General features: G+C 42.2%; 1 protein-coding gene across 16 annotated transcripts in view; it reads right to left on the bottom strand.

Moving 5' to 3' along the window:
• Nucleotides 1-27808, bottom strand: part of Frem1 (FRAS1 related extracellular matrix 1) — a 160659-nt gene that overhangs the window by 123218 nt on the left and 9633 nt on the right. For 14 of the 16 annotated variants that reach the window (XR_009585142.1, XR_009585140.1, XR_009585141.1 and 11 more), the window contains 4 exons: nucleotides 12590-13098; nucleotides 8525-8619; nucleotides 6058-6359; nucleotides 3621-3817 (listed from right to left, as the gene is read on the bottom strand). Coding sequence is in view for 8 of the 16 variants with exons in the window: in XM_060365784.1 (XP_060221767.1) it covers nucleotides 3621-3817; nucleotides 6058-6359; nucleotides 8525-8619; nucleotides 12590-12841 (846 nt within the window). In the remaining 8 variants the exon portion in view is untranslated. Of the gene's footprint in view, nucleotides 1-3620; nucleotides 3818-6057; nucleotides 6360-8524; nucleotides 8620-12589; nucleotides 13099-27808 lie in introns of those variants that run through there. The other 2 variants (XM_060365785.1, XM_060365786.1) reach the window with 2 other exon arrangements.

A 27808-nucleotide genomic window follows, 5' to 3' on the forward strand; every position in this document is an offset into this window, starting at 1 on the left:
AGATAGATGATGTAAGAAATAATAAGACACAACAGCCTTATGTTAGAAATGAAATTGCCAATAGTGTTAGTAGAGCCTTGGAACTGCCAGAAGAAAAGATAGATTGGATCACTCTTCATCAAGCATAAGGAAAGACTCAAAAGAGGCCCCTGCAAGTCCAGACTTTAACTAATATTAACGTAGGTTAAGTAATATTAATATAGGTTGCTTGCTCTTTTGTGGTGCATACCTTGTGCATGCTGGAAAAGCACTAAGTAGATATTCCCAGCCTGTGGGATACTTTTTAATTTTAAATAAAACATAAAGTAGAAGAAAGGACCTTTGAATATCTAAAAATAAAGTCATGAAATATACTGTAGTCTATAAGACATGTGTGTATATGAGTATGTGTCTGAGTGTGTGCATGTCTGAGTATGTGTGTGTGTGTGTTACTGAGAATCAAATCCAAGGCTTTACACATGCTAGGAAGACATTTTCTTTTTAACTGACAAGTATACATGGATAAGATGATGAAAAAATCCACGTGTATCTATTATCACCATAATAGAGTTTATATTTCCTTAATCAAGAAAAATACCTAAAATTTTGAAGAAAATGTCTAGGTGTATGGACCTCATAGAAAAGACACTTGAAATTCATAGAGAGGTTGAAAGTGGGCGTCTAACCCAAGTTCGTGATGTGAAAAAAGATCAGAGTGGCCACATTGATTTCAAATAGATGGAATCAAGGCAGGAAGCATTGAAAAGGACAATGCGTACAGCTGAAATAGAGAGAATACCGAGACAAAAAGTGCCTGTAAGCAACGTTATATTTAGTATTGTCTGGTCAAACCAGTGTGGAAGAGAGCAGAAGTGAAAGGAATAATTACAGAAAAAGAAAGGCCCAAATTATCATCATTAGTAAAGATATAATTATGGTCCTTTGAAGCCCAAAGAATTGAAAATTTCTTAAAATAATTGAATTTAGGAAAGAAGCCAGATAAAAGAAAATTATACCAAAAAGTTGTTTTCCTATTTATCATCAATAACCAATGAAAAGACACAATTCTATTTTCAGTAGTTTCACAAGAACTTGTAGGGACTGGATTTAGTAATTGTGTTTTCTTTGTGTAGACACATGAAATGACATTTACCAAGAGGGAAGTGAGGTGTTCGCTCTGAATGAGAAGACCGAGAGTGGCAAAGTGCTGACACACCAATTCCTCCTCAAAGAATTTTCAGTTTTAATCTAGCATTTGGTTCTAAACAGCCTTTAGGCTTTAAAACTCACCTATTTAGTCATTTATATGGAACTAAAGTTAGGCAAGAATGGCCAAGAAAATTGTAAGGACGAGAGGTGCCAGGCCTTCACTGTCATGAGACAGGTCACGAAACTGATTTAGAGAGGTGTGGTACCGACAAAGCAAGAAGCAGAGGAAGCTAGAGAACAAAAAGTTAGCCTATTGGTCTTTTTATACAACAGAAGGATTTCCTACAATCCATGAGAAACAAGTGCATAATTTTAACAAATAGTTCTGTAAATTTTGACCATATGAAGAAAAACTATTTCCTGCACTTCTCTGTGCAATAGAACTTAACCTTGGGTGTTACAAAGACGAAGATAAAGAGAATGGCCTTTAAAGGCATAGAAGAAATCAGCCTGGGGGTGTTGCTCAGTGGAGAGAGCACTTGGCCAGCACATATGAGAGCCTCCATGCAACCCCCAGGACGATAATAATTAATTAATTATTGTAGAAGAAAAAAAACTTATGAGGGAGAGGGCATGTGGTTCCTTGGCAAGAATGATTTGCAGAGCCATAAAAGTAACCAAAGAATAAGACTCCACAGATAAATTGATGCCATGCAACAAAATGAGCTCTGTGGTACGTGGCCCCCTGCTGTGCGTCTCTGTGTAAGAAAATGGTTATCAATAAAGTCAGTTCCATTTTCTTCTCATATTCTCATGCTTTCAATGTTTTCTTCAATGAGCACACTATCTTCATATTTATAAATGAAGATGTTGTATGACTTGTCGAAATGACTACATAGTAGGTTAAGGCTTAAAAAAATCAAGAGGCTCATTTCAAAGGACAGTCACACAATAAAACTGACCTAAAAACACAAATAAAGGCTTTGACACAGTGAGGGGACAATTTGGAAAATCCATCAGAAAGAAGAACATCTAACCTTTTTAATGGCGGTAAGAAGTCATTGATGATGAACGGAGTTTTTGTGACAAACAAACCAGACTACATGTGTTAGTATAGTAGAATCTAGTTTTGATTCTGTCAGCCATAAGAAAACCACATATAAAGAGCAAGACTGAAACAAGAGGCTGGGCTGCACTATTTTTCCAAAACTGAATGATCACAGGTTCTTTCTGTTGGTGGCTATTTAAACTAGCAAAAACATGTACACATTTAATATGAGCCAAGCTTTGCAGCAAGCACTTTATAAGGATTGTCTCACTTAATCCCCTCAGTTACTTAGACTGTGGCTAAGTTCCAGTAGCCTCATTTAAGATGAAGAAAATGAGACATAAAGTCCAACATCAGATGAATAGTTAGAAATATATCTGAACTCAGGCAGTCTGAGGACCAGCACCCAGAGCTGTTGGCTACAGACAGGGAAACCTGGTGTTTGAAAACCTTCCCAGCTGATTTGGCTGATCAGATACACAAGATTCCCTCTAAGTCCTATTTCCAGATCTCAGCTATAAAATTCTGTGGACCTGTCTCATCATTTTTAACCCTTTAGGGAATCTCATTCCTTGGGTAATGATGTTCACCATTAGACAGGATTTATTAGGAGAAATGCGAGCGGGAGGGCCAGGGTAACACTGGCGGGCCCACCCAAAGTCCCATGGATCATCTCATCTTGGCATAAATCTGACCTGCATCACCAGGGCCACTGTTTCCCCAGTTTCCCAAACACACTGTAGAATATGTGAACAGTAGAGAAACACGCTAAATATTTTGTAATGTCTTGTCTACTTTTGGTCATATTTTCAGTAAAAAACGAAAGGAGGAAGGCAAGGGAAATGAAGACACAGAAATATCTGGGCTTTTGGGAACTCATCCCTTGGTGGGCCAGCCCTCTGTTCTAAGGTCTGAAACCACACAAACTATACAGTCAGCTGCAGCCACAGCACCCAGCTGTCATGTGGCCTTACAGAGCATATGCCTTGATGTCAAGGAGAAAAAGTGGTATTTACAAAGGATCAGCCCATAAACTGAAACATTGAAGAGGGGCCAGGGTGTGCGTATGTGGCTGAATCTACTCTTATCACACACAAGCTTTCAGGTTCAGTCTTCATGCATGCGCATGCTTGTAGACACACACACACACACACACACACACACACACACGTATACATAGGATGTAGAAGAGATTAACGTGGAAATAGCCCCAGTCCATTCCTCCTGGTGTGGAGCTATAGAAGAAATGAAGATGAAAATGGCATCCTATTTTTCCATGCCTAAGCTGCTGGTTGAAGTTCTTTGAGGCACAACCCCGAAGCCTGAAGTTGTGCCCTCCACAGCACAGGAACTCTTCTGCATAGACGCAGCACGGGCACCCCTACGGAACTGCTTTCTTACAATGGACCAGCTAAGGACACCAACGCGTGACTCCAAACTCTACCTTGTATACGGCTTTACTCCTCCTGTCTGTGAGATCCAGCTGGATGGGGATATAGTCGATGTCGGGTGAAGGGGGCTGCAGGTGTTGGTAGTGGAACCCCGTCAGCAGGAACTCCTCACAGCTCAGTTTCAGACTTGCCACTTTCTTCAGTTCCAGGGCACAGCTTCCGTGTGGGCACTTCAGTCCTGGCCCCAGCTCTGGAATGCACAGCACTGCATTAGGACAGCCACTGGAACACAATGATTGTATCAACTCAAAACCTACCCTCCTGCCTCGGACATGTCCTCACTCACTGCCCCAGGACACATACGCATGAATCTTCTGACTATTCACTGACTAGACTGCCACTGTTCTGAAAAATCGTCAATTCCTTTACTGAAAACAGAAGACAGAAACAAGACCTGGGTGGCCAGTTGTCTCCCCACGCCCTTGCCCACCAAAGTTGGGCTGAGGAAATTAAAGAGGGGTTCTGTGGTATCTGAATACCGGTGACGAATATGCCATGGCCCACTGTGGACAGTCACAGCCCAGCACCGTGGCTGTCTACTTACGTTATACAGCCTCGTGTGGAGTGCCTACCACAGAAATCCCTGCCCCTGGCTGGTCTTTTTAGAAAATCCTCTCTAACCTTCTTGTCCCTGCAAACACACCTGTGCCCCTGCAACCTCCCCCTTGAAAAGAAAACAAAATATGAAAATAATGACAATAACAATGGTGTGTTACACACTATACCTTTTTGTCCCAAATAGCCACACCCCTTATCTGGCAAAGGTAGGAAAGCTGGACCTGACGGCACAAGAGAGCTGGCAGGCAACACAGCGACCACCCAAGCCGAGATCCAGGGCTTGAGTTAGCCTACCCCAGCATCTACCCCATCTGTGAACTGCTGGAGTGCATAAAGGGGCCAGTCCTGCAGAACCAAAGCTGCAGGACCTCCATGACACATGGCAACAACAGGATAGTCTAGAGGAGTCCCAGTGCTGATCCAGTATTGATAACATAGCAAAAGCCAAAGGCTTGAACCAGACCAGTGGCTCGTAGCGAGGAACATTTGCAAGTAAAGCTGTTTGGGTGTTCTACTTTTTACTCCAAGGGCTGCAACAACAAAATGGCATGACTTCTGGGCCTGGTGGAGCACGCCTTCAATCCCAGCACTCAGGGAGACAGAGGCAGGAGGATCATTTTGAGTTCTAGGCCAGCCTGGTCTACAAAGTGAGTCCAAGACAGCCAAGGTTACCCAGAGAAACCCTGTCTTGAAAAACAAAACAAGGGGCTGGCGAGATGGCTCAGAGGTTAAGAGCACTGGCTGTTCTTCCAAAGGCCCTAAGTTCAATTCCCAGCAACCACATGGTGACTCATAACCATCTACAATGTGATCTGATGCCTTCTTCTGGGCTACAGACACACATGCAGGCAGAATACTGTATAAATAATAAATAAATCTTTTTTAAAAAAAAAGAAAAAACAAATGACATGACTGATATTTATTTTTAGTTGTTTGAGATGTAACCTTCTGTCCAAAATTCAGTGTAATATTATGATCATTTCTAGGTCTCTCCATAGTTGCTACAATACCACTATGCAGATAGCAAATGTTCAAAAGGAATTAAAGACTTGTATGACTAACAGAAGGAGCACTGTAGACTGGAGAAACTGAATCAGTATCAGAAGGGGTGTTTTCAATCAACATTCTAGATTTGAATCCTGACTGTTACCTACAGCCTTTACTAGAATACAATAATCCTCAGAAAGAATGCACTGCTCTCACCACCGCTGTTTGTTGCTATGATCATAGCTGGAAACTCATGAGCACCATAATGGGCCAAGCCTGGGCTAAGCAGATGGTGTCCTACTCCATCTTTACACAGCCCTATGGAATGGCTGTTCACTTTACCATCTCGAACCCATCGATAACCAAATTAGCAAAGAAAAATACAAACAGCAATTCCAGGTATTTCTGATTCTGACTCCAAATTCACAGCCTTAACTAACCTACATTTTTTTTTCTTTCTGTTTTTTTTTGTTGTTGTTGTTTTTAGTTGCATTTTAATTTTATTTATTTTGTGGAAGTCAGCTTTCCCCCTCTACCATGTAGGTTTGATTATCAAATTCAGGCCATCAGGCTTGGAGGCTAGTGTCCTCACCAACTGACCCATCCTGCTGGTGTGTGTGTGTGTGTGTCCAAAAGAACCAGAACTTCAGTGTGAGCGTGGAGGTCAGATGACAATGTGGAGGAGTAGGCTTTTTTACACCATGTGGGCTACAGGTGTTGAACTCAGGTTTGGTGACTGTGCCTTTCCCTACTGAGCCATCTCACTAGCCCTAACTTACAGTTTTCAACAAGGTAAAAATACATTTGTTAAGCAGAGCTCTTTGTTAACGTGAAAGATGAGCATTTAGTCAGTTTTAGTAACCTTAGCTATTAAGAGGTACATACGGGTCTCAGAGAAAAAGCTGTGTGGCTGATCTCCACGAGGCCCCTCTGGCTTACGGTTCACCACGACCAGCCTGCCATGAGCTGGCAGCTGGGTCCTCACTGAGTCCAGTCTAATGGTGCAGTCCAGGCTGGCTGTCCTATCATAATCAAATTGGAGCAGGTTCTTATCAATGGCTTGGGATAAGCCATAGAATTCAGTCACTTCCAGAGCATTGCTGCTCAGACGGATGATGTTACAGTCGGGTTCCACGAGAAAGACCCGCAAGAGAAAGGTTTCCATGAAGGTGTCTGTTTCGGTAAATCTGGACAAAGAGTAGGACAAAGGCAGTGTTTATTGGTGCTCAGGTTGCCCCTCGTGAGTAGAGATGCTGATGTATGCCTCTAATCCTAGCTGACCTACTTCCTCTGAGAGTGTCAGCTCGAAGTCCAGGAAGGGAGACCGGAGGTCCTGACAGTATTTCCCCAATATCTTACCATATCTCCTCCATTCAGACTCAAACAAGGAGGCCTTTCAGGCAATCCAGGCTTTTTAATAAAACTCTCTGATGAGTTTTATTACCATCTGAGGACAGCCCAGGATACAGACCATGTTTGAGGCTAGACCCTATTTCAAAGAAAATCAAAGCCAAAACAAAATAGCAACAAAAATTGTCCTTCACAAAATGTGTATTTCAGATGGAGTTCCATTTCAATCCCTTCTGTTCCCATGGCTTCCTCTCTACCTTTGTGGCAATGCTTTTTCTTGCTACTTCCTTCCTTAACCATCTCTCTTGCAAACCCTACTCCCAAATTCATCATCTATCCTAATCTAATGACTGCTGAGATGTCAGAGTTCCACTTCTAGCACATGAATAATTTAAGAGCTTAAAGGCTGTATAGTTTATGGATTGACTTTGGATTTAGGAGTGAAGTATTGAGTATCAAGAACTTTGATCCTTCAGAAATGCCAATTTGGATGTTCAGATCAGCACTTGTCATAGAAACTAAATAGGTAATTGTTAATGCCGTAGTGATTATGTTCCAGAGCATCTGCAGAGGTGACTGGAGCTGGAGCATCATGCGATAGAAGTGAGAAGGGCAATCAATGATGAATGCACCCTGACAATACAACTCTGAATGGATGCATTTGTAATATAGTCCAGGTGTTTTAATAAGGCCTTCACCACAAGTTCATAAGAACCTGTAACAGGCACTGTCCAGCCCCTTTCACCAATGAGGAAACTGAGGCACAGAAAAGTCAAATAGCATGGCAAAAGCTGAAGAGGAGATTCAAGGGCAGCCTTGGATCTTGGCTCCAGCCTTTCTGAATGCTCTGTTACAAATGCCCTTCAAACCAAGTGCATGAGAGCGCCTCCAATGCAGGCCTGCATGAGCCCTTTCCCAATCTTCCTACATGCTAAAAGCCAACAGGGTCTGGATGCCAAGAGAATAATACATCAGCTTTCCTAGCCTTCCCTGGCAAGCTCCTTGACCTTGATTTGGTTTTGACTTTAAAGTTTAGAAAGATCCAACACCCCTCCATATTGACGCTGTGGCTTCCTAGGGAATCCTGGGCGCCATTTCAGTATCTGAGCACATTTTGTTTGTGACTTTCTTTTCGGTGCTTGCAACTGTAGTCACTCCCCAGTTACCCCTCCTCCAGCCTCTGGGAACCATTAATCTACTTTTTGTTCCTCTGGACCCGCCCCTTAAGACATTTCATATAAATGGAGCCACGTAATACTTGTTCTTTGTGGCTGGCTGTTCTCATTTGGAACCATGTTTTAATTCATGACTCCATTAGTTTCTGTTGCTACTCTAATATTCTAATATTCCATTGTACAGTTATGCAACTCATCAGTTTGGTTCATTCAGCATTTTTAGCTATTCTCAAAAAGGCTTTAAGGTTAAGATTTTGTGTAAGCTTTTATATAAGTATAGGTTTTCTCTTGTGTATATAGGTGGGAAGTGTTTTACAGGATTATATGATCTAGGCTTAATTTCATAATTGATTTTAAACACTTGTATTGTTTAATGTTTACAAATGGAAAACTCTTGCACTTCCTATAACTGAGCAGCTGGCAATCAAACTGGAGGATTTCACTCAGTTTGGTAATAAATGTCTATCAGATTCTAATAAGGAACTTATGTTTGTGATTCTCACCACGATAAGGGTTGGACTACCAAAGTTAAGCAATGGGACGGAGTAACAGAAACATCTGCAAAGGACTAGGGGGAAACGAAATAAAGTTAGCAATCTGTAGAAAGGCACCAAGGAGGAAGAGGCAACAGGAACTGAAAACTGGCTGAAACTGCAGCACCACCCAGTCAGACCTCTAATTTCTGATGATTACTCTCTTACTGTATTCTAACAACTCCCACGTGCTAACATATAGGCGTAGAAAAATGCCCAAGGAGTATGCAGCGTGACTATCCGGCAAAAATAAAGTAAACAATCGGAAAGAATTTATTATTATTATCCACTTACCTGTATAATCTAAGCTTCACAGAGTCTTCATCAAGAATTGGGCATCCATTGTGAACATACTTTACTTCGTTGGGAAGGAAATGGCAATCAAAGACCTAATGCACGTGAAGAAGGAAATGTCTGTGAGAAAACCAGCATGAAGTTTTATTTCTCGGCTCTATAGCACTGCCTGAAGAACTATGTGCTAGCTGGTCGTGGCGACACACACTTGCTTCCAGTACTTGGAAAGCTGGTGCAGGAAGATCTACGTGAATTCATGGCCAGTGTCAATGCAAAGCAAGCAAACAAACAAAAACAAAACTCCTTAAATGGAGTAAGCGATAATTTATTCTGGAGCCATTTTGAACGATCATGGCCTAGGAACACAGATGGAGGTTATCTTGAATTCCATGCTCCCGTGTGGAAACAGTTTCATGGAGTTTTATAGTTTTACGGAACAAAAAAGTCATTAAATAAAGGTAAGTTTAAACTATGTTGATGGTACATCAAAGGGGTGGTTCTAGCAAGATAGGGAAAGACTGATGTTTTTTTAGCCTCAGATGTTTGTTATCTGATGACAGCCATTGCTTTGAGGTTGGTAGAAGCCAGTAGTCTACTGAGTTAACAGATTTCTCTGTTAGTCACAAGTTGCTAGTTCCTACACAGAGGTGGGCAAGCAACGGCCCTTTGGTCTCCGGACAGACGACATGCCAAGCCTCCACAGCGCGGAGGCTTTAATCGGTCAGTCAGTCTCGGCAGGCACAGCTTCTTTTCAAGGTTCTTGTTCATGCCAGCCTGGGCTGTTTAGCAAGACTCCCCCTCAAGAAGAAAGGGGGGGGACAGCAAGCGTGCCTATGTTCTATTAGTAGCATGGGTGCAAGTATCTTTTTATCACCAACAAGCTCTTCTCTCTACCCGTGCCCACTCGTCATCTTGTTTATGTCTTGTTTTGTTAATATTTAAATTATAATAACCCAAACAGGCCAAACAAACAAATGAATGGATATTACATCTCTAAACTATAATGTTTTGTAAATATCTGCTATTCATCACAAAAAATATCCCCTTCAGGAACTTGTAGAATTAGAGAGGTCTTTTTTGGGTGTTTGGACAGCACATTTACCCACGCACAAACATTGTTCTGTGGGGTTTTTCCTTCCTTCGTTTTTCAAATAAAGTCTTTTTGTTCAAAGATGGAGACACTAGTTGTGCGTAGTGCTACATTGATGAGAGCCAAACAGGATCTATAGTTGTTTCTCACACACGTGCAGACAATTTTGATAGTTACAGAAAAAAGCAAATGGCTGATGAGAATTTACTCTCCTTCAATAAAGTTATAATTAACTGTATCACCTCATAGAGAATCACACACACACACACACACACACAGAGACTATTTTATATTAAGACTCTGGGTTTTTGATCTGTGTTTTTAAGACTCCCTGCCCTGACAGAGGTGGCAAAGTTCTGAGAAACGTCCTGTGTGTCCACACACAGCTGCTGCGGTGTGCTTAGCACCTTTTATGGCCTGAAACATTTCTAGAGACAAAATCCACCCTGGGAAGACATTCTCACAAGTAAGAATGAGTTTCGAGTCCTCTTTTGAATTGACAACCAGGAAGAAGATAAAGGGAAACCCTTCCCATATCATTGACAAATAGCCACGGTAATAAAGAGACAATCTGCTTTGTTAAAAGAAACATCTGTTCCGTGTTTCCTAATATGTTTTGCTTTTATAAAAGGCGACAACCATGATTGACCATAAATTTACCAACTAAAACAAAGGAGAGCTAAATCCTTTTCTAATTACTGTCTAGCTTTGTTTTTTTCCACTTCAACTGCTTTTCAATTACAATTTATAATTAAATTGTCACACATTCCTGACTCATTACTCACTTTAATGACAGTGAAGTGGTTCAAACTAGAGATGTTTTCTTAATGCTGTATTTCGGATTCAAAAACAGCAAGCTCAGCACTAAACCAAGGTGATTTTCCACCCAGAAAATGTTTTGTTTTGGTCCAGGTGTTGAGTGCTGGAGAAGTCCTGCCCCGGAATGTGAGAGCACACTGCCACTGGCCTGTCTAATCGGCTATCCAGGAGACTGTAGACACAGAAGGCACGAGCATGAACCCACGCAAGTGGCTTTCCTAATATGCAATGGGAATGAACCTGTTGGTTCCAAGACAAACTTCAGTAATGAAAGGAAAACACTAATTGAACAGATGTTAAACAAAGCATTTCTGTGCAAATCCCACAAAACTGTTCATTTCACAGCAGGGTGTTGCTAATACAATAGTCTTGCTAGGAATAAGCCTCCCTCGGAGTTTACTGTTAAGCTCTATTAAGGAATAATGTTTGTTTAGCTGTGAGTGTGTGTGTGTGTGTGTGTGTGTGTGAGTGTGTGTGTGTGTGTGTGTACATGTGCACTTATGCACTTAGCCATACTTAATTCAAAAACTCATAATAAATAAATCCCTGGGAAGAGCCGAACCACTCTGGATTTAAAACAAGTATACATTTTCCTCAAATCAGACTTTACCTGGAAATCTTATTTTTGCTAAAATTATTAGAATTTAAAATTAGAAAGAAAAAAAAAACTGGGAAGAGACGGTGTTTCTATACACACATCTATGGCACATGGTAAACCAGGAATGAAGCTTACAGTTTCAATGGGTCACCAAGAAACAAATTTCAGAATGTAAAGGTCACATGTCTACTTGTGATGCTGCAAATCCACTGTCTATGTCCTGTTTACTCCTAGAATCACACACATACACTCAGCACCAGATAACACTTTTTCAAATAATGAGCAGACGCCAGATGAGAAGATGGTCTGAAACAGTCACGAATTTCTAATCTAGTTGGGTGTTTCGTTGTCTCTGTGGCATAATATCTTCTTAATAACTAGATTTTAGCCTTAAAAATCAGAGAAAATTTGATACAGAGGTGACTTGGAGACCTTAATCATCCATGATTTGCCTTTGTCATTCTGGGGTCTGAGTATGTCCTTAAAATGTGCCCCAACTAACAGGACCCAACTAATAAATCAGCCTAGCAGCTTGCTTTCTTCTCTAAAGATACTTCACTTGCAATGAGTGGGAGAATTTGGGGCCAGAATAACCCTATAAAGCTGGCCATAGCGTGCCCTCCAAGAGACTCCTCACCACAGTCTGTCTTTCTGTCTCTCTTTTAATCTTTCAATAGCAGCCTCTTTCTCAATCTCTCTCAATCTTCCTCTTTCCCTCTTCATTCTCCCCTTTCTCTCCCCTTCCCCTAAAATGAAAGACCAAGAAACCTGGGATTTTCTTACACTCCCTCTCCCTTTTTAAAATTATTTATTCACTTTATATCCCACCCCAGCCCCCTCCCATCTCTCCTCCCGGTCCCACCCTCCCTCCTTCTTCCCTGTCTCTCCTCCCCTGTAGTCAGGACTGACTCTGACATAGACTCTGTTGCCTTCTCTGCTACATTCTCTTTTTTCCTGACAGAATTAATGACTACTCTGTAAGGTCAAGCACCTGGTAAGACATGGAAATTCTCTGCGATGAGCGGAGACACCGGAAAGGTTCTTGACAACAGTGCATTGTTAAGAAAAAGTGTGCACACATCTGTAGGGGTTTAACCCTCACTTCCTGCAATGTGTTAATACAATTCAGTTAAACCATGTCAGTGACAGGCTTATTATCTGAATCCAGTCAAGAATATCCAAAAATAAGGCTGGCAAGATAACTCAGAGGGTAAAGGCATCTGCAACCAAGCCCAATGACCTGTTTAATCCCTACAATTCAAAGAGAGAACCAACTCCTGAAATTTGTTGGTTAGCCTCCATAAGCATGCCCATGTCCAGAAACAAAATAACTGAAATAAAATAAATATGTTATTCAAAAATATGTTTCACCTCTTTGAAAAAAAAAAAAAAAAAGCACTAAGATACTGTGACCATGCCTTAATTTCAAATATGATACATACTTGTAACAATGGCTTGACAGACACTTTACCTGTTTCCTCTGCCTTCCTACACTGTATACAAACACACACACACACACACACACACACATACTTCTGAACGGAAATGAAATGTGTACCTGTGGAGTGAGTTTTCCAACCCTCTGGGTGATTGGCTCATTCATCACCACCTCCACTCTGCAGGCATCCTTCTCTTTAGGGATGGCAAAACTCAGGTGATCTCCAGACAGGAAGGCAGAACTGCCCTTCATCACCCTCAGGCCCTGGTTGACGCTGATGAAGGTGGTGCTGGTGGGGTCCAGGTGCAGCAGAAGCAGCTGGAGCAGTAAAGACAGTTGGGCCTTGGACCCGGCACAGCTTGGAGAGTTCATGATGCCAGGGCCGGATCTGCCCACAGGCACAATCCGCTCAGCAAAGCAGGGTTCCCACACTTCCTCCTGGAGTGTCAGCTCGTGGTCCAGAGGGCAAGCAGGGGTCCCGACAGCATGCCCCAAGATCTTACCATGCCCCTTCCATTCAGACTCAGACAAGGAGGCCTTTCAGGCAATCCAGGCTTTTTAATAAAACTCGCTGATCACTCCTGACAACGCTGGCAAGATTAATGTCCCTCCCAAGTGCTTTCCTAATCCTGCAAACGGGAGAAGAGGTTGGAGGAAAATGAGAGAGACCAAAGGTTTGTGCAGCTATTTAAAGAACTGTTCCCAACAAAGGGATCTTTCAGCTGGCCTATAATTTCAGCTAAATTAAAAGCAAATAAACTAACTTGACCTTCAGGTCCATCCAAAAGGCAAGGAAGCCATTTCATTACTCTGCTTGTAGCTGTTCCTTCCGGATGCAGCGGACCTCAACTGGAATGTCAACTGTGTGGTCCTGCAGGATTCCCTGGCCTGGTTGCTAGAGCACAGCGGGAGGTCCTTCAAGTTCAGCCCAAGTGGTGTGCTCTCTGCTTTCACCTCCCTCCTTGCTAAATGTAAGCCACACTCTAATTTGTGTTAGAAAGCAGAAAGCATTTATTTGTACATCATGTTGGAGCGTGGATAATTCAAAACCAATAGGGTGCAGCCAGGAAGTACACCTGACAATTGGTCCAATGAACTTAGGTGGGCAACAAGGTCACCTAAGAGACTCTACAGTGAAAACTGGTGGAGGTGATTTTTTTTTTCTAAACCAACACTCAAGCTATTGTTTAAACAGTAAAGGAACTGCGAAGAAAGAGTGACATAGCTCAAAGTGCTCAGCTAACGACACTGTATGAGCATGCATTTATATCCTCGTCTACAAGGCTAATTCTGCCATCATGCACTTGATTGCCTCAGATGGAGTCGTTTCTCTTTGCCCAGCATCACCACTATTTTTTTCCTGCTCTAGAAGAACTGAGAAGACTTTAAAATAAGTGTATTAGAACGCCTCTCAAAACCCAGAGGGCATTTAGATGACTAGGGGCAGTTTATTATGCCCGTAAAAAGCCTCACACCAAGCCAAGGACAGGGCTTGGTGGTAGAGCTCTTGCTTTGAGAGTGCACATCTTCATAATTCAGTGTTTTCCTACAGAGGAACTGTAAAATAAGTAACCGGAAATGAAATCAGTGTCTGCAGGTGTTCGCAAAAATGCCTGTAGCACTGCTTTCCCCCACACTGCTCCCTGCGCAGCCTGCTCTGCACACCGGCTCACTCCCCTCAGCAGCCCTAGCAGCACAACAGCAGTGAAGCGGAGGCTTTGGTGCACACCTCAAGGAAGTGAAAATAAGAGTGGTTTTGCAAGACACAGATGCGATAGCCAAGAAGTTTAGGTTACCCCTTGAGACAGCAAAAACTTGGTCATAAAAACCCACAACACTTTGACAAGTACTTTTCTTATAATCTGTGAGAGAAGTCTGAAGAAACTGCAGCCTACGGTGGAAAAACTCAGCCCGCTGACGATGATGCAGATGGCGCACAGTTCCACATAAGGAACGGGAGGGATGCTCACGCCCAGCAAGAGGCTGGGAAAAGCATGGGGGTTGGTAGGAATCGTGAGCAACAATGCCTCCTGTGTGCAGGGTTATGGAAGAGTGAATCAAAGCCCCATCCTCGTCTTGGGACAGGATATGCTAAGACAGTGAGCAAGCTGGGCCAATGTGCAGTTCTCCAAACAGAAGCTTTTTTTTTTCTTTTTTTAAATCACCATGGTTTTTTGTTACCTTTACCACAAACATTCTAAATGAAATGGTTTCAAAGCATTGGTTTTCATAGGTCATGTCTTTGATAGATAAGGAAATGTGTTTGCACCGATTTTACAAATGCCTTGTAAGATCTACCTCTAAGACATTAAACGGGAATTTGTTCCATGTCAATTTGAAACCTTTCACAGATGGCATCTGTCCTGTGTCACCTGAGGGGGTGTAAGCTTTACAGACTGGCCTGTTTTTAATGATGTCAGTCCTAAAATAAAGCTGTTCACAGACTCCCACTGACCATGCTGTCCACACTCAAGCTGAATTGGCTTATTTGTGTAAAAATGCAGATTTGGTTGTGGAATTTTTTTCACAACAAAGTCAAATCTTTTTTTTTTTTTTAACCATTTCCACTTGTCGTTCAAGACCACACAGAAAAGCAAGCCATTCAGGGAGAGAAGCGAGGGGTGGAGGAGAACACTACATTCTGGGATTCGGGCTAGCCGAGTCAGCCAGCACGTAGAGGCAGCAAGGGCTCCTGGTCCCGGCCTTTGATGGCTTCTCACCCTTTCACTGCCTCTTTCTGCACCACTCGGCTTTTTAAAAGCACACTTCAATTTATGTGTGCATATGTGGACGTCTGTACAGGTGTGTAGTCAGAACATGCCCCGCGGGACTTGGCTCTGTGCTTCCATCACGCAGTTCCCTGGGTTGAACTCAGGCTCGCCTCTCCTCTCTGAGCCTCTCACCAGCCCCAAGCTGACATTTTAATGTTGATCACTGGGGTCCATTTCTTGGGACTATTGGTGTCCTGCCTGGATCCCCAGGGATATTTCTTGGAACTGAATACCATTTGCATGCTAATGAGTCCCCCCTTGAGCCCTGACCCTTCAGAGACATTTAGGTATTTCTTGTGGTCCCCACCTAAGTGTGTGGCAAGCATCTCCTTCCCTAAGTACCAAATGAATGGTGGCCCCCATTCTGGCTAAGTTAATCAATGGCAACTCCAACTTTTTGGCTGCTTCCTCTCTTGTCTCGATCTTTAAAACTCCAGGCAAAAGCCTGCTGGTTCCTGTTTGTTCTTGATGCTGTGTAAGTACCTGAGCAAATATAATTCTAGCCTTCTAGTATCTGAAAGGCCTTTTCCCTTTAGTGCCAGAAGAACCTGTGGCATTTTCAGCCAACAGGTGAAGGTGATTGGCGGTTGATTACATGACCTGTTACTGCATTTCAGGAGACAGTAGGCAGTCTTAGCTGAAGCATTAGGCTCTCCAGCTGATCTTGAAGCAGCAAACCTGTATGAGTTTTCCTGCCTCAAGGAAATAAATTCTGCAGACAATCAGAACGAGTGTCAAAGTGGATTCGCCCTAAGTCAGTCTCCTTGACTGGAGCCTACGGAGCTGAACCCATAGCAGAGAAGCTAGCAAAGGCACGAGTTTAACAGAAGCCCTAAAATTAGACACTGGATTCAAGCTGCAAAGGTTGCAGTGATTTGTTTGTTCCGAGAAAAATCCATCGTCTTTAAAATATATCCGGAAGCCAAGCGCTACTTCCTGCTTTCGGTTTACTAGCCTGGTCCGGTCTCCCATCGACTATGCTAAACACGGCAAACACGACAAAAGCCTCCTGTCTCAGCCTCCCCTGTAAGCGTTTCTCTGGATCAAGGCTGAGTTTCCTAGAAAAAGTTGTTTATGACAAAATGCTCAAAATGCCCAATAGTTTCTCATCTTGTGTAAAAGCAGAACACTTGAGAATGACCTACCTGGCAGAAGGCCATTTATTCCTCACCTCTGCCATCTCAACCCCACCCCCACCCCCGGCCTTGCCATACTGCAACTCTACACAGCCATGCTAATATCTTTGCATTTCCTCAGTGAATCAGATGATTCTCTCTCCTTTCTCTCCCACAAAGGCTTCTCTGATTGTTGGTCACACACACACACACACACTTCTATATGACCCCTGTCTTTCTCACTTCTTGAGTTTTCTGTCAAACATCAAAATTGCAATGCAACAGCTACACTTAACTGTCCCATATCCCATAAAAGGACATCCTGAACCGTTTCTCTGATTTGTTTTTAACCTTAGATCTAACAAACATCTAACCAATCCACTCACTTTTTTGTTGGTCCTTGCCATTTCCTTCATAAAAATATAATTTTTTTAATTATTTATAGATTTGTCTCAGTGCCTAGGACAAAGCATGATACACCAGTAAATGTTTCTTAAATGAATGAGCAAGTTGAAGAAATAATTCCTTATGTTTATTAATATGAACTATAGTTTAAAGATGCTGTAAGCTTTTGCAAGCCTTTGATGCTTGAACTCAGGTGGCAGAAGCAGGTAGAGCTCTGTGATGTCAAACACATTGAGACATTGTTTAAAAAGAGAGAGAGAACTGACATCATGAAAAATGCTGTCCAAATCATGGGTCAAGATGTCAAGTGTGCTTGCTAATTTTTTGTCAACCTGCCACCTAGAGTCATTTGGAAAGAAGGATTCTCAATTAAGACCAGGCATCTATCAGATTGGCATCTAAGCAAGGCCTGTCTGGCATTTTCTTGAGTAACGATTAACGTGGGAGAGCAAAACTCAATGTGGACACTGCCATCCCTGGGTTGTATAAGAAAGCAGGCTGAGCAAGCCAGAGGGAGCAAGCCCGTAAGCAGTATTCTTCCATGGTCTGGGCATCAGTTCCTGCCTCTGGGTTCCTGCCATGAGTTCCTTACCTGACTTCCCTAGATAGTGGACTGCAAATTGCAAGATGAAATAAACCGTTTCCTCCCCAAGTTACTTGTGGTCAGGATGTTTTTGTCAATGATAGAAACCCTAAGACACCAAGTATATTCAGCTACCGAAACTTATCAGGATCAGGTCAGATCAGCTTGGGGTCAACTACACACCTACAACCCTGGGATTTCTAACTCTGGAAAATGCCATTTTGGATAAGTAGCTGTGCAGCCATGGACTGCAACATGGCCCTACCTGAAACCAGAGGTATGCTACTCAGCTTGGAATCATTTCCACAAAATGCTGTGAATTAGGTCAAATGGGTGTAAATTTTGTTTCCACTTGTTAAAACACTAAAAGCTGCATCTGTGTTTCTTCATGAGTGTATATAGAAGGAATGCTTTCTTAAGGGCTGTGTTAGTTTACTTTCCATTGCTGTGATTAACACCATGACAAAAACAACCTGGGAGAAAAGGGTTTATGTCTCAGTTACAGTCTATCATCAGACAAAGCCAAAGCAGGTACTGAAGCAGAAAGAAAGAGAACCATATACATTAAAAACATAAAACAAGACATGAAGTTGGGGGAGAGAGAAATTGAAGTAGATCTGAAAGCAGTTAAGGGGAGGAGATTGGGGATGAATATGATCAAAATACTTTGTATGAAATTTGCAAGAAAGTTAATAAAAAAAATGTTTTTAAAAGTCCATTTGTTTCACAGTATCTATCCTTATCTTCTTTTATAGAAATAGAAACTTTAGCTAGGCACATAGTCATGTAGTCTTCTTTCTGTTTCTGTGATAAAAACTATGACCAGAAGTTTGGGTAGGAAGGGTTTATTTTACCTTGGAGGTTGCAGTCAGTCATCAAGAGAAGTCAAGGAAGGACCTCAAGGCAGGAACCTAGTGGCAGGAGCTGAAGCAGAACAGGAAGGAGTGCTACCTAATGGCTTGATTCCCTGGTTTGCTCAAATACCTTTCTTATGCTTTCCGGGATCCCCTGACCAGGACTGGCACTGCCCACAATGTACTGGGCCTTCCTACGTTAGTAAGCAATGCCCCACAGACATGCTAGCAGGCCAGTGTGATGGAGGCAGTGTCCCCTCTGAGATTTCCTCTTCTCAGGCAACTCTGTGTTGCATCAGCTCAGCAGCTGAAGCTAATTATAACATTTTTCTTCCTTCCTCTATCCAACCTGTTGGCCAGACTTGGGCAGATTTTTAAGTACACAATGCCCCACGCTGGCAGAACTATGAGTGAGAATGAGCCCCTGGGACATCTACAAACCAGCCCCTGTACTACACCATCTTCCCAGAATTTTGTAAGACAAGAATGTAAACTTCCTGATTGGTTGGTATTATTTTGGCTTTTGTTCTTAATATTTACACACGAATATTAACTGTATATATTAATACTAACTGTTTTCTTCAAGTTTTTTTTTTTTCTTAACAGGAAAAATCAGATAAAATTCATAACCTCTCACTGAAGAGTCTGCCTTAGGGTTTTATTACTGTGAAGAGACAGACACAGCTGTCTGACCACAGTTGCTGACCACAGCAACTCTTCTAAGGGAAAACATTTCACTGGGGCTGCTTACAGTTCAGAGATTCAGTCCATTATCATCCTGGCTGGAAGCATGGCGGCCAGCAGGCAGACATGGTGCTGGAGAAGGAGCTGAGAGGTCTACATCTGGATCCCCAGGCATTGGAAGAAAGTGACACACTTCCTTCTACAGGGCCATACCTACTCCAGCAAGGCACACCTCCTAACTGTGCCACTCCCAATGGGCCTTTGGAAGCCATTTTTATCAATCTACCACAGAGCCTGAGAATGGGCCAGTGGCTCACTCTCCATTACATCCTTAGGTCCTTAGATGAGGAATAAGGTCCAGTCTAAGCCATAATGTCCACCTATCAGGAAAAGGCAAGAGAAGAAAGGGAAAACCGATCTCATTCCTGAAGCTCCATTGCCAACGTTGTGGGTCAGATCAACCTCTGAAGGTGTGGATTCAAAACCTGACTCTACAAACATCAGCGTCCTCTCCTGAAAATGTCATCATCCACTCCATTTCTCCATGAGTCCAGATGACAATTGGTATGGAAGAACTTTGGTTATAAACCCACATGAATATAAGTTATCAATTGTCTTAGCTTGCTTTTTACTGTTTTTGGTACAACTTTGAAAGGAAAGGGTTTGTTTCATATTACAGTTTACATCCATCATGAATGGAAGTCAGGGCAGAAATCGGGAGGCAGAAACTGAAGCAGAAGCCATGAATGAACCCTGACTACAGCTTGCTCCCCACGGTTCGTTCACAGTGAGCTGGGCTCTGTCACACCAATCTTTAATCAAGAAAATGCCCCACAGCCTTGCCAATCTGATGAAGACGTTTTCCTCAATTGAGGTTTCATCTTCCTAGATGATCACAGCTTGTATTGAAAAAAATAAAAACTCTAACCTACACAGCAATCCAAAATGTATGAATGGAATAACAGAAAGTTAATCTTTCTCAGGAAAGCAGAATTAGAGAGTGGGGACTTGTGCACACAGCAAAAGTAAGTTCAATAAATGTCAGCGTATACTGTCATTTGCTCTTACAGTCCTCAAGCAGAATGCATAATAAGAAACTAAATTACAGCATTTAAAACTCAACCGGAGGCCATGCAATTCAAACGGGAGAAAGGAGTACAAGAGTAACAATTTCCAAATTCAACTACAAATAAAATGCAATCAACAGGACCTACGCAATGGCTGCAGAGTTGGGAGCTATAGATACGCACGGATGCTTTTGTATTTTATTTATATTTCAATTAGCTTCTGGATGGAAAACACTCTCTGTTTGATTTAGTTTTTCTTCCATTTTAAGACATGGCAAAGTGGAGAATGGAAAAGACAGAAATGGGACAAAAAGGAAAACAGAAAAATAACAAAGACTCTCAAACATTAAGATTTTGTGAGTAATGACGGGTCTTTTTTTTCTCCTCATACAAAATGATGGTGATTATCTTGTCTCTGGCGCAGTGACAGCGTCTGATGGCAGCCAGTATTACTTACCAGCGTTCTAATGGGAAGCCTAATACATCTTGAGAATTTTTATTTTCTTGGTCTCCACACAGGGCCAAGTCAGCTCTTCAGAATCCACCTGTTTGCTTAGTTGTGAGTACCCATGGATCAATTACTGGGGACCCTTGAAGGCTGAAGTATAAAGGACACTTAGCTAGATTCCTTGAGGGAGCATGGCTCTGAGCCACGTCCGACTTAACTTTGCTTTTGCCATAGAAGCAAATCCTGTCAGCTTGCTCTCAAGGTTCAGCTGTTGCGCAGTATTTCGAACTCCTCATGTCACGCCTGCAAATCAGTTCTGCTTTTCCTGACCATTTCCCACCATCACTTGTCCTTCATGTGAAAATCATGTATTCTAAATATTCCTATACAGGCAGATGCCTATGTGTGAAAATGTTCTGAAAGTGTAAAACCACCCTGTGTTGGACTCTTCTAAAAATCCACAAAGGTTTCTTTATCTAAACTTTCTTTCTCGTGAACTGTCCGGAACAGAAGAGACTAATTTAGTATCCCTTCGTTGATAGGGCAGACGTGTGTGGCTCTATCTCTTTCCTAATTTATGTGGCTGAACCCTAAGAGCAGGCATTCTGTGTTGATGGGAACTCTTCCGCAGTCACCTTGGCACAAGAAGAACAGCAGTGGATCCCTGCGTCCTCCATCTTCTCCTGGAGGCAGAAATTCCCAGCTGCCAGTACCAATGATGCTCCCTGATGAGGACAGCACTCCCTGTCCCTACCCTCTGGATTTTACAGTGGTAGCTACTTAAGGCATGGCAACCAACTGCCCTCCTCTGCCAGGGCTCAGCACAGACTTCAGACCATCAATGACCTATCACAGCATCCTATTAATTTGGTTTGTACTTTGCAGAATCTGCACTACTACTCTTCTCAACAGCATGTCAAGTAGTTATTGACTGAAAATGATAAGTAATTCTTTTTATCTTCCAGGTGAGTGCGGCTGCCTAGCTCACAACTCTATCATCTTTCTCTATTGATCCTCTATACTATTATCTATTAATTTATTTTGACTCAGAGAGGCTCATGATGCTGCCCAGCCCATTATCACACACGGCAAACTTCTGCCTCAGTTTCCCAGTTCTGAAGATTAGGGCCATGTGCCACCATGTACCCCATGCCTGGCCCTGACTCACAGCTAAGTTATTACATGTGCCCTAAGAGCCCCTAAGGAAGAAAATAAACCAATAAAAAAAATAAAATTACCCATAAAAAAATAGCCAGCTCGTTATCAGCCCATCCCACCAGAGTATCCAAAGACTCTCAGATCCTTGGTGAGAATGAGGAAGGAAGTAAACACAACCTTTTTACTCTTTTCCACATTAAAACCTTGCAAGTTCCAATTAGAGTAAACTTCAAAGCTGCCTTGGGATTTTGATGATATATTTTTCTAAATGAGTAAAATTTTTATGCAAATATTTTCCAAAATAATTTATATAAACCAAATTTTAAAGCTGTATATATAAATCTATGGATGAATATAATTGCCCAAGGAACAACTGAATTGAATTCACATCACATGTGGCATGAATTGGCCACCCAGGGCATTGAAATGTAAATCAGGAAGAGTCCTGGGGAAGAGCTGGCCATCTGGTCATCCCATGGTAGACAAAGTCCTTCTCTGTGTGTAGCTGAGGAAGTGATGGATTAACAGACCTTTGCCAGGGACTTTGGGTCCACTCTCCGCTTTTTTTCTGAGGTAGAGAAGTCTAATTGCCTTTTGTTACAAGCCACCAAGAGGGAGCATTGTAAATCTCCCAAGGTCTAAAGGTCACAGCAGCACTGTGGGTGAAGTGCCCAACTCAGAGCTCTTTCTTTCCTCATGCTAAGGACCTCTCCCTCCCATCCAGCCTTGAGCTGAATTCTAAAGAGAGAACATGAAGCAGGCTCTTCAAGCTCCCGTGGAGCTTCAATTGCTCAGTAGCCCCAAGGGTGGAAAGGTTGTACAATCTCACCAAACATGGGATCTGCAAAGTGATTTTTTTCTTTTAGAGAGAGACTAGAATAATGGGGAAAGAAATAGCCTGAAAATTCTGAGGGTTAAACTTTTTTTAATGTGTCCATGTACCTATTTCTTTATGCTAATTCTTTATGCTGATAACATTTTCTTACTATGTTGATTTTTAAGATCCTTAAATTATATATTCTGAATTTTTAATTATTTCACTTAATAGAGGAAGCAATGTTATAGGATAGGCCAACCTGTATGTACTATATTCATGTGAGAGTCTGAAATTATGAAGGGGCTCGTTGGCTTCCAGGCCTTTAACTGACTGAGCTCTATTGCTTACATGAATCTTTTCATTTATTTTCCCTAACATGCCTATAAATAGTTTCTATTACTATTCTGATTTTATAAATTATGAATTTAAAAAGTGACCTAAACATCATAATAAAACTAGCGTTTCTTAAGCAGTTAAACAAACACAAACTACATTCTTTAAGCACATGCTTTAAGACTGGAATTGTTCAGCGTGCCCTACAAACACTACCTTGCTTTCTCTTTACAGCTCTTCTAGAAAGTTGATAGCGATTTTTATGAACTGGGGAACTGTGGGGTAAGTGACTCTGCAAGGTCTTCAGCCTGACCTTGTACTCTGCCCAAACCAGAGCTCCAGCACTTTAGCTGCGGGGCTGCACTGACTCACGTTGAAGGAAGCCTCTTTACTCTTCCCAGTTTTCTTCACAAGCCCTGGGGGCCTTTTATCTGCAATACTTAAACCTTTAATGATCTCCTTTACAGCTCCAAACAGCAAAGGGTGACTGCACTCAGCCAGTTCCACTGGAGGCAGTTATGGTGGAAGGAACCAGCTGTTCCTTAAGAGCATTAATTAACAATGGTGCCTGCCCACCCCCAGTTTAGTGTCTGACCCCTTCCACTGCGAGCAGAGTTTAAAGACCTTGAAGCCAACAAGCCCCTTCATAATTGCAGCCTCTTAAATGAATGAAGTGCAGGTTAGTTCATCTTTTAACATTGCTTCCACTGCGAAATTTTTAAGTCAATCAGTTTAAAATACAGACTATACAATTTGAGAATCTTAAAAATCAACTAGCCCTTATGCTACACTTTATGTAACAATTCAGTTGCTTTCTCTGAAAATAGGTTTTTGTTTTAAAAATAAATATATGCTCATTTATTAAAGATGTAAAGAAACCTGCAGAAAAGATAAAAATACAATCCTACTACCCACAGATATACTCGTTTCTTTGGTGGCTTGTGTGTGTGTGTGTGTGTGTGTGTGTGTGTGTGATGTGTACACACTGTTTTTTCTTTAGTGGGAACTATACCATAAAGAGATGTTACCATTCTTTCCATTAGCATGGCATTCTATCACAAGCATCTTGCTTAACATTAAGCATCCCTTGCTGGCTTTTAACCTGTACTATATGCACTGCAAAGATGCCATGGAGTTTCTATATGCCCTTCACTGCTGCGCTCACACCGTTACTATAGAGACACTTGGAATCCAAGTCTGTGACAAAGAACTGGCTCCTGGCTTGGGCCCACAAGGTAACCATAAGCAGGATGAAAACACATCATCTCTGCCCTCACTGTATTTCTCTTTCACTTTTGTCAGCTCTCTGTTTGACTTGATGTTAAGTATGTACTCACTCTAGGAGTAACTGTCTAAAAGCTGGTACCTACACAACCTCTTCTGTCCTTAGGCACAGGGGTGTCATTCTCTTAACACTGCAGTCAGAACAAAACCTTTGCCACACTTATTTTTCTGTTTAAACCTGAAGTTCATATTAGCATCCCATAGACAAACTCATTGGACTCTTTTATTCGTCCAGTTTCCAGCGTATTGATTAAATCTTCTTCCCCTGCTTTCCATCAATACTCATTCCTTCAATTGGTATAATAGGATGGGTGGTCACGTCTGACTTATAGAGGTCACCTGAGCCAGGCCTCTGCCTAAAACTCTAGCTGTATTGCTAGTTACGCTAACAACGGATGATGAAAATCCTTTAATTATGAATTAGAAATCTAAAGGTTTTTCTTGTAATGAATCCTAAGGGTGGAATTATATGGTCAGAAGGTGTGAACTTATTAAAACTATTATGCTCATATTTTCTGCAAAAAAAGACCAGCTGGTACCCTCGCCATCTTTTCTCAGAGATGGCAGTACCATCCCTTTCTTATCACTCTTTAGTTTGTGTTTCCTGGCTTGAGTTGGGAACACCCACTTTCTTTCTGATGAGTTGTCACCAGTATTTTCTTTCCCAGAAGCCCCTCCACCCTACAGAAGACCAGATGTCCTGTGGTGCTTACATGACTACCAACACTGCATGGCTGCCTGAATCCACTCTCCACTCTTGGACTGAGACTGTGACACTCAGCCAGTGCCCTCTCCATTACCCTCTGCAGCTTCCAGAAATCACAAGTCCGAAACGTCCCTCTCACCAAAGCATTGCTGGATAACCACCCCCCAAGAAAGCACTGAACTCAGAACTGTGGAGATCAATTCTCCCCCTCCACCCCCCAAGGAGGCTGTGCTTGAAAGTAAAGATAAAATACAGTTAAAGAATCCATAGTAGATGTTATGTCTGAAGCAAATAATGTTTGGGTAAAAGAGAACAGAGATGTGAGGCAATAGAAAGAAATCACCTGGCTTCTTGAGAGACAAAGTCTTTATGAAGGAGATTGAGTATTAGGAACTTGACATTATAAATGGGTATTTGTCATACTAGTGTAAGAGTAAATTGCTCCAATAGTTGCAGCAAACCCATCAGAATACATTTAAAGCAACTCCTGCTTCCCTGGAAGAAGATTGCTCACCTATGCAGCTATGTGTGCAACCTGCAACTTCTTACTTGCATGCATGCCATCAAGGGATAACACTCGAACTCACAGTCACCACATATACCTTCCAGAAGAGATCTGGTACAAAAGGAATGCTTCTAGTGACTTAGTAACATTTTCATAGGTGGCAGAGAGTGTGACGTGGTCTGATCCCTGGTCATAATATGACAAACATGACAGAGTTTGATTGGATCGGGGGTCTGCTCCACAGCAAGGAATTCACATCTTCCTGTGAACTCAGTCAACACCCTATGGCTAGGGCGGTCATCAGCCTTACAGGAAAAAAAAAAAATGCCTGCTGTCTTGCTAAAGGACATGATATGGCTGTCAGGTTGCCTTCCCAACAACTGTTTACGGCCGTGGACTGAGACTGCCATCAGCTTGGCTCACAGACGCTTCTGTTTGCACCAGTCACTGGTGGCTGTAGAAATGCATAACTGTGGGAAATAAGTGATTACTGAATGCTCAGACGCAAGTGGAGCATTTCTCTCACCTCTGTCAAGGTTCCTGGAATATACCAGGGTAGAAAGGATGGAAGAGGCCGAAGAAGGGGCAGAGTGTCATGGAACACTAACTTCCGGGCATAACATGGCTCTTCCGGGCTAAAGCTCACGGCAGCTGTGATTACCAGCCCAGCACCTACACAAGGACGTTAGGCCAACCGACATCCTGTCAGGGAAGGAGGAGAGGTTCAGAGGGTCCATTCTTCCCTGGGGAGTTTAGAGGGTCAGTAAGGATCAGGGAGGAGGACAAGATAGGGTAATGGGGGAATGAACATGATTGAGACAATTATGTGTATGTTTAAAAATGTCATAAAGAAATATTATTGTGGAAATTAACATATGCTAATGAAAATTTTTAAATAACAGAATTCTAGAACTAGAAGAAACTCCTCCAAATTTCACCCATAATCATCATCATAATAAATAAGCATTTATTATTCCCTTGTACCTGGCACTGTTAAAACACATTTAATCTTTATAACAACATACGGAGAGTCTATGCTTAGTCCCATTTGCAGCTAAGGGAGCAGAGAAGCCACTTGTTAAGCTAAATGCTTACAGTGTCGCTGGGATTCCAACCCCAGCCAACAGCCCAGAAGCCGGAAAACCTGGGACTTTGTGCTAGCACCTAGGGGCCCGCATGAGGAAGTGGGGTCTAAGGAGGCTCAGGCATTTGCCAGGGCTTAAGGATCAGTTCCACTGTGTTATTCACTAATGCAATAAAGTGTGGAAGTGGAACCAGCAACCACCTGTGAGATGACGGTGGAGAGCAAAGAAGCCACCATTCTTAAACTGCCAAACTCAACAGAACGCTAGTGAGATGAACCTCCCTGCTGAAGGCTTCAGCAGTTTTGAAGAAGTCTTCAGCTACAGCCTTATTTACTTCCTTTCCTCTCTCTTTTTCCTCCTGAGAGTCTCAGCTTATAGCCCAAACTGCCCTCAAACTTACAATTCCCATGAGGTAGGCTCCTGAGAGCTGAGACTACAGATGCGCCCCACCATGCTCTGCTAGCTGTTTTTAATAATTAAGAAAAGTGTAAACACATTTCTGATTTCACATTACTAAAACCTGGGAAGTAGAGAGGATTTTCCCCCTGACGCAACAAATGAAAGAGAAAGAGAACACGGAAGGCAGCCAAAGGCCTGGTTTATTTATTTGTTTGTTTGTTTTCCCCCTCGATCAAAGCCTTATTCTTCTTTGGAGCTTGTTCGTCATTATAAAATCAAGACACAGTCAATACCTTTCATGGGTATAAAATAGTTAAATGTGATAATACTATACATGTTAATCAAAGCCTGTATAGTCCACATGCACACATGTGCACACACAGGGATGCATGCACGTGTGCACACACACACACAAACACACACACAGAGACACATGCATGCAAAGATTTCAAGGCCTAATCCAGAGTAGTTCCCTGTCTTCTCCTTTTCTATCCCAAATACCTAAAGAAAGTTTTCTAAAAGTTAATTTTAAAATTAGCACTGTAGGGTTAAGAATGTGGCTCAGTGCTGGCTGAATGAAGAAAGCGCTGGGTTCAATTCCCAGGAATGCACAGATGAGATGTGGTGGCACGCCTGTAATTCCAGCATTCGGGAGGCTGTTCCAAGAGGACCAGAAGTTCATGGTCATCATCTGCAGCATCATAGTGTATAGGAAGCCAGCCTGGGATATACAAAGCCCTGACTCAAAAAAAATTTAAGGATTGTCTTGTATGTCATTGAACATACAATACAGAATGTACATTAAGAATGAACCCAACTGTAAACTATGGGCCTTGCCTCACAACAGTGATTTGGCTTTTGTGACGGGCATCTGCACACACTAACAGAAGAAATCTAGGTGAGGGGTAAGGAGATATAAGTGAATTTGAATATTCCATTCACTTTTATAACCTAATATTTTTTTCAAAAACTAACTTTTATTATTTCAATAGATTTTTCTTTGTGTGTATAACTGTTTTTCTTGCTTGTATGTATGTGGACCAAGTGTGTGTGTGTGTGTGTGTGTATGTGCCTGCTGTGTGTGGAGAGCAACAGATCCCCTGAAACTGAAGTTAGGAATGGTTT

This window comes from Meriones unguiculatus, chromosome 12 (genome assembly GCF_030254825.1).
Source record: "Meriones unguiculatus strain TT.TT164.6M chromosome 12, Bangor_MerUng_6.1, whole genome shotgun sequence".
NCBI lineage: Eukaryota > Metazoa > Chordata > Mammalia > Rodentia > Muridae > Meriones > Meriones unguiculatus.